The sequence below is a fragment of the Ochotona princeps genome, chromosome 31, assembly GCF_030435755.1.
Source record: "Ochotona princeps isolate mOchPri1 chromosome 31, mOchPri1.hap1, whole genome shotgun sequence".
Taxonomy (NCBI): domain Eukaryota; kingdom Metazoa; phylum Chordata; class Mammalia; order Lagomorpha; family Ochotonidae; genus Ochotona; species Ochotona princeps.
In genome coordinates this window covers 4,509,523-4,523,542 of record NC_080862.1, presented here as the reverse complement: position 1 = coordinate 4,523,542, position 14,020 = coordinate 4,509,523, and the positions used below count along the sequence as shown (strand labels likewise).

Genomic DNA, 14,020 nt, shown 5'->3' with positions numbered 1-14,020 from the left:
CTACCTCGCAAGAATGACTGACAAGCAGTATTGTGACTGAGATGCTGGGCGCCATGTAAAAGCGCCCCAGAGGACAACTCTCTGTCCCCACCAGAAGGAAGGTTTGGAAGGGCTACACAGCTTTCCTGGGGCACAGGGAGTAGTAGAATCATGCTCAAAACCATGTCCCGAGACCGAGTCCAACATGGAAGCACCTTGGCTGTGTCCCGGCTTCTGTGTCTGCCTGTGAACTCCCCAAGACTCACAGAACCTTCGGGAGAAATCCGCAGTAATGTGATAGCTGTGAGAAATCTGGTTTAGGACTACGTCAAGGACAGTTGCTGTCGTGAGCAAGGGCAGAAAGGAAAGGATTGAAACTTGATCTTGAACATTGCTGTGGAGGGTAGATAGAATGATTAAACTTCCTGTGCTGGGAAAGGTCTAATTTGGCAAAGAAGAGCAGAGAGGTCCAGCATAGCCTTTGGGTTCCAGGAGGTGACAACAAGCTCTGCAAGACCCAACAGAGCACACCATGGAGGATTCCTTGGGGAGTCCTTCCTGGTGTTGGAAGGGTGGTTCTCAAAGGGAAGTTCAGGTAGGCCCACCGGAAGTGGGAGTCCCGAGCAGGATTCCAGCCTGGTGTTAGATCTGGTGAGACAAAAAGGGGCCAAGTAAGAAAGCAGCTCTGGGATCCATTTTTCAAGACCAGGAAGAGAACGCAGCTTGAGCTTTTCAGTTGCAGAGTGGGTGACAGCAGATCCCACAAGGGAGCGTCTCTCTTCAGTCCCAGTGTGTGGAGCTGTTTCAAACCATAAGTTGAAAATAGCTGATTGATTTGGGACCCTTCCTACTTGTAGGAAGACAACGTAAAACTGAAACCGGATAGACCCCATTGTGGATTAAATTTATTAAAATTCTATCTGCTTAATGTTCTATGAAATGAACAAATTGGCTGATGTGATCATACTAGCCATTCACTAACCTAGTTTAGATGTTTATGTTACTGTACAAATTCAGGACTATTGTAATAATTGCTATCCATCTGCCTCCAGTTTCCAAGGCGATGAGTTATTATGTTTATTTGCATATTTTATATGTGTGTATAATTTGCATATAACATTCCCTGAAACTTAATATTTCTGGAATTGTTAGAGACTAATTTCAAGGCTGGCCGTAAAACATTTTTGCTTCAATTTTGTTGAAATGTAGTATAATAAGGAAAAATGGGTTTTTTTCTTTTCATTGTAAAAAGTCTGAGGACTCAATCTGATGACGTAGATACGGCACATAGATTAGGAAGTTGGGATTTGTGGAAGTGCGTAGGGAATTATTCAGTTTAAATTGGTATTATTAACTTTTGGAGTAACCTTATGCTCTCTCCTAAAGATGGAGTATGAAAACCATTCCTGGTTAGTTGAGGAATGTTGCTGAGTTTCTGCAAAGACCTATAACATTGATAGGCTGTGGCGATTGTATGTTTGAAAGTAATAAACTTTAAGCATAATCTTTTTCCATTTAACAATATGAATTGTCTTAGGATCGTGGCCTTTGCTTAAAAACAGTGATATATGTATGCAGTATTCCAATCCTACTGTCATGGGGACCATCTTCCAGTTTCTCCCAGTCAACAAGGAGCCTGAAGCTGTCTTCTGGTGGGAAGGACTTGGAGCGGTCTATCTGTAAGGAAAAGAGGAGATACTGAGCGGTGCTCCGTTAGGAGCCAGTGTACTCGGCAGGATGGAAGGTGCTCCCTGAGTGAATATGTTATAAAATGTGCTACCCACCATTTGGGAAGTAATCACGACGGTATTAAAAGTGCTGCTGTTTTTGTTGTGCTTTTTCCAAACAGGCTCATGCACAGTTAGTTTGGGAAGTTGACGTGGAGAAGGTATCTGCCTTTGAGAGCCCGTATGTAGACGCAATAAAGAGTTTATGGAATGATCCTGGAATCCAGGAGTGCTATGACAGACGGCGAGAGTATCAGCTGTCGGACTCCACCAAATAGTGAGTATCCAGCAGGCCCCAGGGCTCTTTCTCTTAGCTTTCCGTTGAGGGGGCTCAGTGACACTAACTTATGAGTTCTGCACTGTGTAAATAATATTCCAGCCTTGGACGTATGGATATGAAATGTGTGCCAAGCTCGTCAGTCTTCCTGGTGGCACGAGTTGGGGAGAGTCGTTTTCCAGTGGTTTGCTGTTGGAAAAACAAATGGACGACTTGCAGAATCTGATGTCCCCATCCTGTTTCTTCCTTCATATTATAAACCAGGCATTTTCAACGACACGTGTCACTGTGACCTGAAATCTTATCACGATAATTTCTCATACAGGTTCCGATCTTACTCGTGTTTTGGAAGACACCTACACAATTAAAAATTGCGAAAAAAATATATTTGTTCCTAACTTCATAAAACGTACTTTCTAGTATCCATTTTGTAGACCAGAACTTTGATCGCTTGCTCAGAGCCACTGTTATGGTTAAGAATAAATTGTCCTCTGCATGAAAATGGTGTGTGTGTCTAATTTTGCATGCATTCCAAAATCATTTTGTGAGCTGTCACTCAAACTCATGTGTCCTGGGAAAGATTTACATCCTAGAGAGCTCTGTTAATTCTCTAGATTAGATCTTGCCCAGCAGAAAGTTCAGATTTGGCCGGCATGGCTTCATATCATCAGTGTGGGCAGTATCTGGATAATCAGGCGCCTGATAAATGCGCGTGTTTTTTGGGGTGGTCGTTGGCCAGATTTCTGTCTACATTAATTATGTTACTTCAGCATTCACCTCTCTTGTTTTGGAATGGGTGCAAAATATCCAGCGGCCTTAGGCGGCTGACAATATGACTCAGTGGATGAGCGCTGGACCTCGGGGAAATTAAAAAGTCCCATCAGACTGATTGGCATCACAAGATCTAAGCGCTTCTGCCTTCAGCCCAGTTCCAGGCATTTGTAGGAAATTTAAGTTCAAATCAGCCACAGAAATGTTGCTTGGTCAAATTATTTCTCACGTTCTCGGATTGATTCTGAATGACATAATTTTGGAACATGATACGGAATGTCTCTTCAGCTAACCTTAACCCCTTGTAAGGCCCCGTAATATGAGCTTATGGTCATTCCTGTGTCCTGCTACACTGCTGCCTGCCTTTATCCATCCTACCTGCTCCCTCCTCTCTCTCTCTCTCTCTCTTTTCTCTCTCTCTTTTCTCTCTCCCTCTCTCCACCCTCCCTTTCCTCTTCACTGAGCTCCCACTGGATCAGTTTCTGAAAGTACAGAGATGGAAAAATTACATTCTCTTTTGGTCCGATCCCAATTCTGCCCCCTCCACCTTTGGCCAGCTGTCTTCTCGGTCCTGCCTCCTCTGTCCTTCTGCTCCCTTTGCCGTTCTGGCTTCTCATCCATCTCCCCGAATCGCTGTTTTTCCTTCCATCCTTCTGGCTCCATGCTCATGAAGTCTCTCCTAACTGCCTGTTCACACCTGCCACTTGCCTCTTGGATTCCGCTCCACTTCCCGCCCTCCTAACCTCTACCAATGAACAAAAGCTCCAACGTAAAGTCTCCATTTTCCGCACGTTGTTTCCAACTCCCCCTGTATTTTTACTTTACTTTAAACCCTGCACCCCCATCCACAGCATCCCCAACCTCCCTCACCCCAGTTGCTGGCCATGAGTCCTCCTTTTATTTTTCCTGGCGCCTGTATGACCCCATCCCCAGGTTCTAATATAGTTTGACAGCAACCTGTTCTCCCTCTAGAGCATCTTGCTCCCAGAATCAGCACTCTGGTGGCTCACCACTGCTGCGCTTTGCAGGTGGAGTGGCTGCGCACCAGAAGGCCATTCTGCCTCCTGCTCCTGGGATAGACACTCCCCTGCCAAGAGTCTGCTTCATGCCCATGCTGCCTGTGGCCGCTTCTGTCGCTGCATACTTGGGACCAGGCTCCGTTACATCTCTGAGGACATTCCCCAGACTGATGGACTTCTAGACCTGCTCCACTCCCAGTGAGTGTGATGTCCCGCTTTGCCTTGGAGCAAAGAGAGTTTTCTGCATACCTGTATTAGCTCAATGACCCTGGGAAGCTGGCAGAATGGAATTTTGTCCTCGCCAGCCAAGCCCACCACAGAAACAGACTCTCTCTTCGGCCACATCCCTTATGGCAGAGACAGACCAAGATGTAGGGGCAGTGAACTGCTGATAGTTCATCTAAACTTCAAGGGACTGTTGGTTATGTAGGTCTCCTTCCTCCGAACGGATATACAGGGAGAGGTCAATTCTCTCAGTCATATCTATGTGTGTATACACACGCCTGACTTTGTTAAAGATGCTTTTATGTATTTATAAAGCAGAGAGAAAGACAAATATCTTCCATCCACTTGTTCGTTCTCCAAATGGTTGTAACACAGAGGGCAGGGTGGGTCAAACTCCACACTGCTGTCCCGTGTGAGCGACGGGGGAGCTGCTGCACTGTTTCCTGCTGCCTTCCCAGGCACATTAACAAGAAGGCACACTGGAAGCCTGGCAACCAGGACTTGAACTGGCATTCTGATAGGGGATGCCTGTGTTACAAGCCACAGCTTAACCCACTGTGCCATAACACAAGCCCTACACACAATTCTTTTTTAATTATGTTTCTATGTCTAAGTGATAACTTACAACTGTATGTCTTTAGACGTTTTTAGTGCATCTCTTTGGACAAATGGAACATTTTCATGTACAGTGAATAATGTGATATTATTCTGAAATTAATCATCAACCTTGTTTATTCCATTCTCAGTTTATACCTCAATTTCCAAGCTTTTTCCAAATGCCCTTTTGAAATGGTTGAACATATGACTAAAAATTGCGTATAGTTTTGTCTCTGAAGAATATTTGAAACAGTGGAAACCAATTTTGCATTCTCCTGGCTGGTTGAAAAAATTCGACCTGGATCTGCCTGATTAAGCTTTTCTGTTTCAGGGATTCACTATAAACTCTAAGATGCTTTCTAAAGACTTGTTCAGATTCGACTGGAGCATTGTGACTAGAATGCGTTAAAAGGGATGGTTGTACACTGTCTACCCATGGTTGATAAAGTTAAAACTTACAGCAGTGTTAGGAGAGCTCATCCGTGAAGGTCAAAGTTACGTTTTTTCCTTTTGTCGTGCATATCAATCGACAGTCCGCAGACCACCATCAACTCCTTACCTAAAACTTTTCTTTTTTAAAAAATTTTATTTTGAATTTTATGGTACAATTATATAGGGTCTGAGATTCTCCCCACCCAGATCCCCCGCCTTAGCTGATTTTCCCCATATTGTTACAATAGTGTAATCCTTCATAACAAGTTGTAATTCCATCAGTCTGTTAGTTTAAATGTGCCCCGACATTGAAAACTTTTAATTTCAGTGGTAATTCTTGCTAGAGTCAATAATTCCATTCGGACTTGGTTTCCTGCTTCTGCCGGTTTTTCTGCCTTGACATCGTCCCATGCGGTGTGTTTTCTTCTCAGCTGGTGCTGCCTGAGTACCCTGAAATAGATTCACTAATGAAAAGGTATATGTTCCAATTTTATGTTCAAAATCAGCAGTTTCTTCATGAACTGAATAACATGGTGACTATATAATTTGGCACCGAAAGCAGGTCACTTAGAGGAGAAAGGAGGACAAGTGGTTAAGGTTAGCCTAGTGGTCAGGGCGCCCGCGTCCTCACATTCCCGCCACCCGTGCTGGGGTGCAGGATGGAGGCCTTGGCCTCTGGCCGGGGCCTGGCCCACACCTGACTCTGCGGCCATTTGGGGAATAAACCAACAGATGGGAGCCCTCCTCTGTTCTCTGTCTCTCCACCAATCTCCCTCACTCCCCCTCCCCTGCCCTCCTCCTGCCCATCTTGCTGTCTCAAATAACTGTACACCTTTAAAAAAACACAATTCTACTGCAGCAGAAAGCTTGAACTGAAACTCTTCAGCTCATGTGGGAACATGTGGCCACTCAGCTAAATGGAACCTAGGAAGGCTGAGGAGTTGTTTTGCTGGCTCCCTTTCTGTGGAGCTCTGTTTACTGCAGCGGAGGCAGGTGTTGACTCCTGCCTGTCTTTTGAGGGGATGTATGTGGGAGCCTGGATCACTTGGCCCTGTGTTTCTAGTTGCTTCCAGGGATGCCTTAGCAATCTTGACAGATCAGTGCCCAAGCAGTGGGACCAGCATGCCGGGATCACACTGTGCCAAAAAGCTTTCATATCAGTGCCCCTTCTCTCCTCCTCTTAGCACTGGGCACTTCGTTCTTTCTTCATGGGTCAGACCTCTGGCGTCTTGACTTCATCTGTCCGCTGTTGAGATCTGTGAGTTTCTCGCGCATGGTTGCAGCTGATGCTCCGTAAACTGCCAAGGGCACTGGCCGGGATGTAGGCCCCACACGCGGGCATGACCACGTCCCAGTGCTGAGCTCACTTGCACAGAACACCTGCAGTAAACCCCTTCCTCTGTATTCGAGGCTGCTGCTACCCCTTTCCCTTCCTTACTTTCAGGGTGTCCGTTCCCCCGAAGTATCTTCACTGCTTTCTAGTGCTGTTTTCTCATGCTCTTGTTTCTGGTTTTGCCATTAAAATAAAGCATGCTTCATTGATAGTCTAAAACTGACTTCTCACACCTTAGAGATACTTTGCTGGTCTGAACTTAGAACCAGCTTCTTTAAGCACTGCCTCTTTTAGAGATGGTTTGGATTTGGGGGACACCCTGCCAGTTGGGAGGTTCCATTAGGAGCCATTTGCCAGGAACCCTGAGGGCAGTGGCCGAGCAAGCGTACCTCTCATGTCTGACGAACTTCTATCTTTCAACACCCAACATCAAAGACACTTCTTATGTCGTCTCTCTTAGTGTTTCACAAGTATCTGTTGCATCTGCTACCAGGACTCGCAAAGTATCACACTGTGTGCTCCAGGCCCAAGTGCTCCTGTTTGAGCAGCACAGCGGACTGTTCCATCAATACTGCTGTTTGCTGCTCAGTGGCTGTCCTACAGGCTTCTATGTTAATAGGTGAGCTTGGACGATCCAGAACTGAAGGCGCTTGAGTCTTTTTCCGATCGCTGGCGGGGTCTGCGGTCTGGGAAGCTGCGCCGCTGAGAACACGTCACCGCTGTTGATGGAGTGCTTACTCTGAGCTGTGGCCTTTGCTCCTTTTCACTCGGTGTTTCGTGCGATCCTCAGAGAACAAGCACAGTGGCAAGAGTTTCTCATCCTGTCCATCTAATAGGAAAGAAAGCCAAATCAGAGAAGCATCGAGTGACTTGTCCAAGGACACAATCACTAAGCGAAAGGAGGAGTCAAATGCACATTTGCCTATTGTGGAGGCTGAGGTTTCTAACCAGAGTGAAATGTAAACCCCCGGAGGTGCAGGGGCGGAGGACAGGTAGATAACCAACAGTTGTTAGATACCCGGATGAGACACTAATGAAGGTTGATGAGAAGGCATTTTAAGCCACTTACCAGGAAACACATAAATAATTTATTCAAATAAATACTACCTCTAGGTAGTTTTATATTCCTAGCATATTCAGGAAAAATTATCTCAGATTTATTGGAAAATCATTTTTTGTTGTTGTTTTGGTATCATTGAAGAAAATTTACCCATATTTCTCTAAACATGTATTGCTCATATTAGGATAGAAGATATCATAAGTCACAGCTAATTCCGAAATATCGCAGTGTTTCAGCTGATCGTCTCTGTCTGCACCACACACACACACTCCATGCAGTCACTTTTTGCTGGAGCCAGTTTGAAGGACACCGTCAGCTGGCTTGACTTTCCCTCTTCCTGCTTTGTTGAGTTAACATACTAATGTAATAAAGCATCGGAGGGCTCGAAGGACAGACAGCAAAGGAGCTGGGAAGTTCCAGAAAAAACAAAAATAGTTGGGAATAAGTTTGCAATTGGCTTTTGCGTGATACATTCTTCCAATTCTGTTTAAGAATAAAAACCACCCTAACATCCTTTGGAGCTGTATAGATTCCCTTACTAACATTTGTGTGACTGATAGAAGCCCGAGGGCGCTGAGTATCTTTAGACAAAGAACTCGATCAGCAGATGGCTGTGGGTTTACTGTTGTTTCTCCGGGGGCTCACCACCTGCTGTTTTACACTGAGACAACAGGTCAAATGAGTTCACTGCCTACAGCACCACAAGCTCCTTGACATTAGCCATAGGACACACATCTCAAACACTCAACTGCCAGTCCTGAAGTCCTCCCGGGAGTTCCCTGGATGTTGTCATTGCTGTTGACTTCTGGGCTCGTGCTTCAGTTTTTTTGAGTATGATCATGAATATGGCTTTAAAATGTAAGAGCTGATTTTGTGGCATAGATTAAGCCACCACCTGCCACAGCAGCATCCCCTGCGAGGACCTGGTCATGTCCTGGCAGTGTGCTTAGGAAAGCAGTGCCAGTGGCCCAAGTGCCGGGACCCCTGTCACCCACGTGGGAGACCCGTACAGAGTTCCGGGCTCCTGGCTGCTAGTTTCTGATTGGCCCAGTTCTGGCTGTTAGAGCCATTTAGAGAGGGAACTATCGGATCTAAGGGAAGGCAGAATGGAAAAGCAGTGGAAATAAATATGACCATAGGCAGAAACAGTGAGAAGTATATCCCCATACATGCAGTACGACAATGGTCTATAGTGAAACGACACGTAGGTCCCTGCATTGTTCGGAGACCATTCAATGGACTCCCAAGGGTCCACCTATTGAAAGACTGGAGAACAATGGGGGGTCCGGAGCGGGAGGGGACCCCAATGCCTATTCAACTGTGTCATAAAATAAAGAATAAAAAAAACACCTTTCTCCATCTTTTCCTTTGCAACACTGCCTTTCAAATAAATCAAAACTTTTTTTTTAAAAAAGATTTATTTATTTTTATTGGAAAGGCGCACACAGAGCGGAGGAGAGACAGAGAGGAAGATCTTCCATCTGATGATTCACTCCCCAAATGGCCACAACAGCTGGAGCTGAGCCAGTCTGAAGCCAGGAGCATGGAGCTTCTTCCAGGTCTCCCACTCGGGTGCAGGGTCCCAAGGCTTTGGTCCATCCTCAACTGCCCTCCTAGGCCACAGGGAGGGAGCTGGATGGGAAGCGGGGCCACTGGGATTAGAACCAGTGCCCATATGGGATCCCGGCATGTTCAAGGTGAGGCTTTTAACTGCTATGCTATCACGCCGGGCCCTACATAAATAAATAAATTTTTAAAACACATAGTTTCGGAGATAGGTTCTCACATCCAGCTGACGAATAGTTAAATCTGCGAGTAGGTGCTTTGCTTGAATGTTGCTGATTGAGGAGTCACCTGGGGCCCATCAGCATGCTGCTTTTGGTAGCCATCCTGATGTTACTATGATGATTTTAGAAGAAGTTCCAGCCTACCCCAGGCATTTAGAGGCTCTAAAACCATTGAGAATGTTGGATCTCACTCTCATCACACATGGACAGTAAAAACGAATCCTTCAACTCCCTGCTAACTTCTTACGTCCCTTTGTTCTGTTGCAGTAGCCTGCCTCATGTGAGAAACGATGAGCCAGTGCACCCCAGTGAAAACTCGGCAACCCTGTATTTGTCAGAAATACAATGAACAAAAATCATCCTCCACATGATTAAATACAAGAGGACATGATTTTGAACCTTTGCGCTTTTCAAAGAATCATGATAATCACATAGAGAATTTTTTTTTCACTTGAGTGACATGTTTCCTCGCATTCTCCTCTTGTTATCTGATGGACCACATCTCCTAATAACCTTTTACAGGAGTGAACCAGGGAGGCAAGCAGCACAGATAAGCCGTGCCTTTGTCTTCCACCAAGAGCTGTGATGAGCCTGAGAGACAGTATGCATTACCTGTTTTTCAAGCTTTTACGGGTGCAAAAATAAGGCTTCCTGTGTTTAACTGCTCTCTTCGCTGCGGTTCAGACATGCAGGCAGAAGGGCTGGGATGGGTTTCAATGTGTCGGTCTGTTGTTTGTTCCTATTCTAGTGGAATATTTCATCTTCAGGGTGGTGTGGTACCCTGGGGAAACGAGGGACGCTCCTCCTGCTGATCAGGGATTAGCAAAAGCAGCAGCCAAATCCCTCTCTGCTTCATTTTGTAAAGTCAGGCATTACCGGGACGCAGCAGGTGGGTTGGTTTATGTACACCTGCTTCTGTACCCAATGTCAAAGTCGTTGCAGTGGAGTCCATGTGGCCCACAAAGCCGAATAGTGATGATCTGGTGTGTGCGCACACACACACATCACACCACACATGTACACACAAACACACACCCCACACACCACACCACACCACAAACACCACACAAATACCACACCACACCGCACATGCTCACACACACCCACACCACACATGCACACACACATACCCCCCCCCCCGCACACACACACACACACTCTGGGCGCCCTGAGGACAGAATTTGTGGGGTTTTTTCCTCCTTTGTGCCTCCTCTCAGGGGTACGCATAGTGAATGCCTCCTATGTGCTTGCTTGTTACAGGCTCCCAGTAAAAGCTGTTAAATGGATGAGTAATGAAAGAGTAAGAATCGGACACCTTTCCTGCTTGCTGCCCGTCTCTCCGCTTCCCTCTTCCCTTCCTGTTCCGGTCCGTTCTGTGCACATAGTGTCACTTGTCCCCCACATCCTTCTTTTGCACAGTATCCTGTGACCCAGGCTCCTAATCACCCCTTTCTTCTCAGTGCATTCAGGCTTAGCAGCACACAATTTGGCACTTAATTATTTCTTAATTGATTCATCTGTGCTATCTTTGTTTCCCAGGTAGCCTGACGTCCTAAGGGCAAAGAATTTATTTTAACATGACAGTTTAACACATAGCAGGTCCTCAATGAACGCATGTAAATTAACTGGGTTCAGGACTGCCATTACGTTTCGATAAGCAGGCTAACGTGGAAACCAGTCTTCGGAAAGGTCTTGATTTGCTTTAGAATTGCTTCAATATTAGTCAACCGCTTTTAATTCTTACATAAAAGATGGATAAATGATTATTGAAAAAGGTCTCTTCTCTCTCCTTCTCTCTCTGTTTCCTTTGTTTCTCTTTCTTTTACTGTCTGTTTTAATTAAAAGGTCAATTTATTTTTTCAAGCAACGCACTTGGGAATCTGTTGTTGTGACCCCAGCCCTGGTCAGCCTGACAGACAGGAGCCTAGCCCTTGCCCCATGTGGCCCGGCTGACTGCACCGGGGGGAGCGCTCCTCACTATATTAGATACGTGCTGGGCGGGTGAGCAAAAGCAGAGCTTGTTTTTGAGGATGCTCAATTAGTCTTTACAATTTGCTTGCCTTGAATGGTTCAGCACACCCCCTCCCCCCCCCCCCGTAAGACTTCCCTGTGACCCTGTAGGATATCCTCCCTTGAGCAGATTTCACAAACAGGATTGTTACCCTCCTGCTACCATAAAGTGCTCTTTATTGTCACCTGGACTTTTGAGTCAAAAGCAAGCATTTTCTGGTGCACTAATACATATCATAAATGCTACTGTAGCTCTTTGAACCCTAATCAGAATGTGCCAGGTATTAAAGAGGGAAAAGGGAAGTCGATTTGCCCTGTGCCCAACACACTCTTCAGGACATGGAAGTGTTTGTGTAATGACTAATTGGTGCAGCTAACCAGCCTAACCAGACGACCGCCAGCGCTGATGTCGGCAGCAGGATCTGCCAGATGTCAGGGACAGGGCTGAGTCATGGCACAGAAATTTCCATCTGACTCTCTCCTCTCTCTCGACCCTGAGGTATCGGATTTGCAGAACTGTTACCTCTTCTTTTTGATTTTTTCTAAAATCAATTAGAATTTTTTTTTTTTTTTACTTTGGATCATTGCGATCTTATAGTAGTAGTCCTGCCAAAACGGAGTGGTTCTGTTTTCCTCGTCAGCTTTCACTGCTTTGGATGGTGTCAGAAGCAATCTCGTGAAATGATCTAGCTCTGAACTCCCTGGAGACGCGTCCACTCACAATGAGGTCTCAGTAGTTTTTTTTTTTTTAATGAAGTTGACCTAGTTTTTCTAACCTTCTTTTCAATAATTAAAAATGTGAAACTTACCCAAAATTATCATCTGTGCCATAGCTTCATCTTAATATTGCTCTTGAACTGCAAATGCTCTCACTGCACCTGCCCTTCGGGGAGCTGGTCCATGGAGGTTGAAGAGCCCTCTCGCCCTCCACACGCTACCCCACAGCATGCAGGTTGAATACGCCAAAATGTTGTCTTCACTTATCTTACTGTATTTAGTCAAATTGCACCAATTGAAAAAGACCAAGATGTCTTTTTCTGCTTTTCCCAGAGACCCTTGCATTTTTGGTGTAATTTTTGTCTTAATAGTAATTACCTATATTTTGGATGGTGATTACATAGTGGAGAGGGATGCATGCCCCTGTGCATCACGGATTAGGGTGCAGAGCGTCAAGCAATGGGGGAAAGTGGATCAGACAACTGCCTCCAGTCTCCTTTTTTTCTTCCTTTATCTACTCGTGCTAGTATGTGCCTGTCCAGCCAGGCCCATCCCCAGCTCTGGGAGCTGCAGCCCATCAGAGGGGGACCCACAATTTCCCTGCTATGCCCACTCTCAGTCCCAGATCTTGCAAGTGGTTCTGCTGTCTACCCTGACAGGACTTAACCCCAGTCCCAGCACCTGCTATCTGATGCTGAGGCAAAGCCCGAACAGCTTGCACTTACTCTGGCTCATGCAATGACCAACTGGATGTGGTTGTTTAGCCTAGCCTAGCTCTCCCCTTTACCCAGCTCATATTCAGATCAATGGGCTTTGTAGTCCTGCCCAGCCTGGTCTGCCCCCAGTCCCAGCTTTCATGCTTACCCGCTGGAGCAGTAGTAGCCCAGCAGGGTGAGTCTTCATAGCTCTCCTTACCTTGCCATCTATCAGCACACACTGCAGCCTGGCTTGGCCCCACCTGCCCCTAGTTTCAGCTCATGCTGGTGGGTACTGTAGCCTTGCCCAACTCAGCCAGCTCCTAATCCCAACCCTCATGTAACACTCTTCACTGACTCATGTGTCCACCAGTGGGAGTGATGGCCTACCAGGGCAGTTTCCCAAGTTCCCCCAATAGGCCCATTCCTAGACCCAGATCTCATGCATGCCAGCGGGTGCTAGGCCCTTACCTGGCACAGTCTGCCACTCAGTCTTGGCCTTTATATGTGCTGGTGGATGTTGCAGCCTACCCTGCCCGACACCCGGTTCTTGGGTATGCCTGCAGGTGCTACAGCCTGGACCAGCCTAGCCTGTTCCCAACCCCAGTACAAATGAGTAATGTTGAGTTCCATGGTCATTGCCAAGCTCAACCCATCACCACCCCCAGTTCTTGAGCAAACCAGCTGGTATGCCAGTCCCAAAGGGGTGAGCCCATGGTCCCCTGCAGAATCTGCTTACAGACCCAGTTCTCTTGTGAACTTGTTAGTGTCATGGCCCAGTGTAACATTGTCTGCACTCTGCCTTGATATTCACTGACAGGTACTGTGGTCAAGCACTGCCAGGCAGATCCCCCCAGCCAGTAGGCAATGGTCGATACCAACTAGTCCAACTCAGGGTCCTCTGGTTTCTCTCCTCCAAACCACCCAGTCTTAGTCCCCTGGTTACCTGCAAGTGTAGTAGCCTGGTTAGTGGAAGTCGCACAGAAGTCATTCCTCACCTGTCATGTTCTCCGTTGGCAGTTTTCCCTCCCACATGTTTCCAGATCTGCTTCCCTAAACAACCCACAGCCCCTCATGCCCACTAGCATGCAGGTGCCCCAGCCCAGTCCTCTGACAGTGTGCTGTGGGACACTGCCTGACTACCCAGGGCCCATGCATGTTCATGCGTGGGTCTTCAGACTCTTGTCTGCTGGTGTGCCAGCCTGTGCCCATGACCCTCTGTGCCGACATATAGAATAGGCAACTATGCTGGCACACTGGTATAGTGAACACAAATTTGGCATTAACCAGGCCCAGGATGCCAGCCCAGCTATTAGCTGCTTTTCTCCCAGCAATGTGACACTTGTACAAGGCAGCCTAGGCAGGTGCCTATAGCTGTGACAGTGCAATTT

General features: G+C 46.6%; 1 protein-coding gene across 1 annotated transcript in view; it reads left to right on the top strand.

Moving 5' to 3' along the window:
- LOC101517012 (guanine nucleotide-binding protein G(q) subunit alpha) overlaps positions 1–14,020 on the top strand; it is a 220,883-nt gene that overhangs the window by 177,469 nt on the left and 29,394 nt on the right. The window contains exon 3 of the mRNA XM_004591786.2: positions 1,829–1,983. Within this exon, the coding sequence (XP_004591843.1) occupies positions 1,829–1,983 (155 nt within the window). The remainder of the gene's footprint in view (positions 1–1,828; positions 1,984–14,020) is intronic.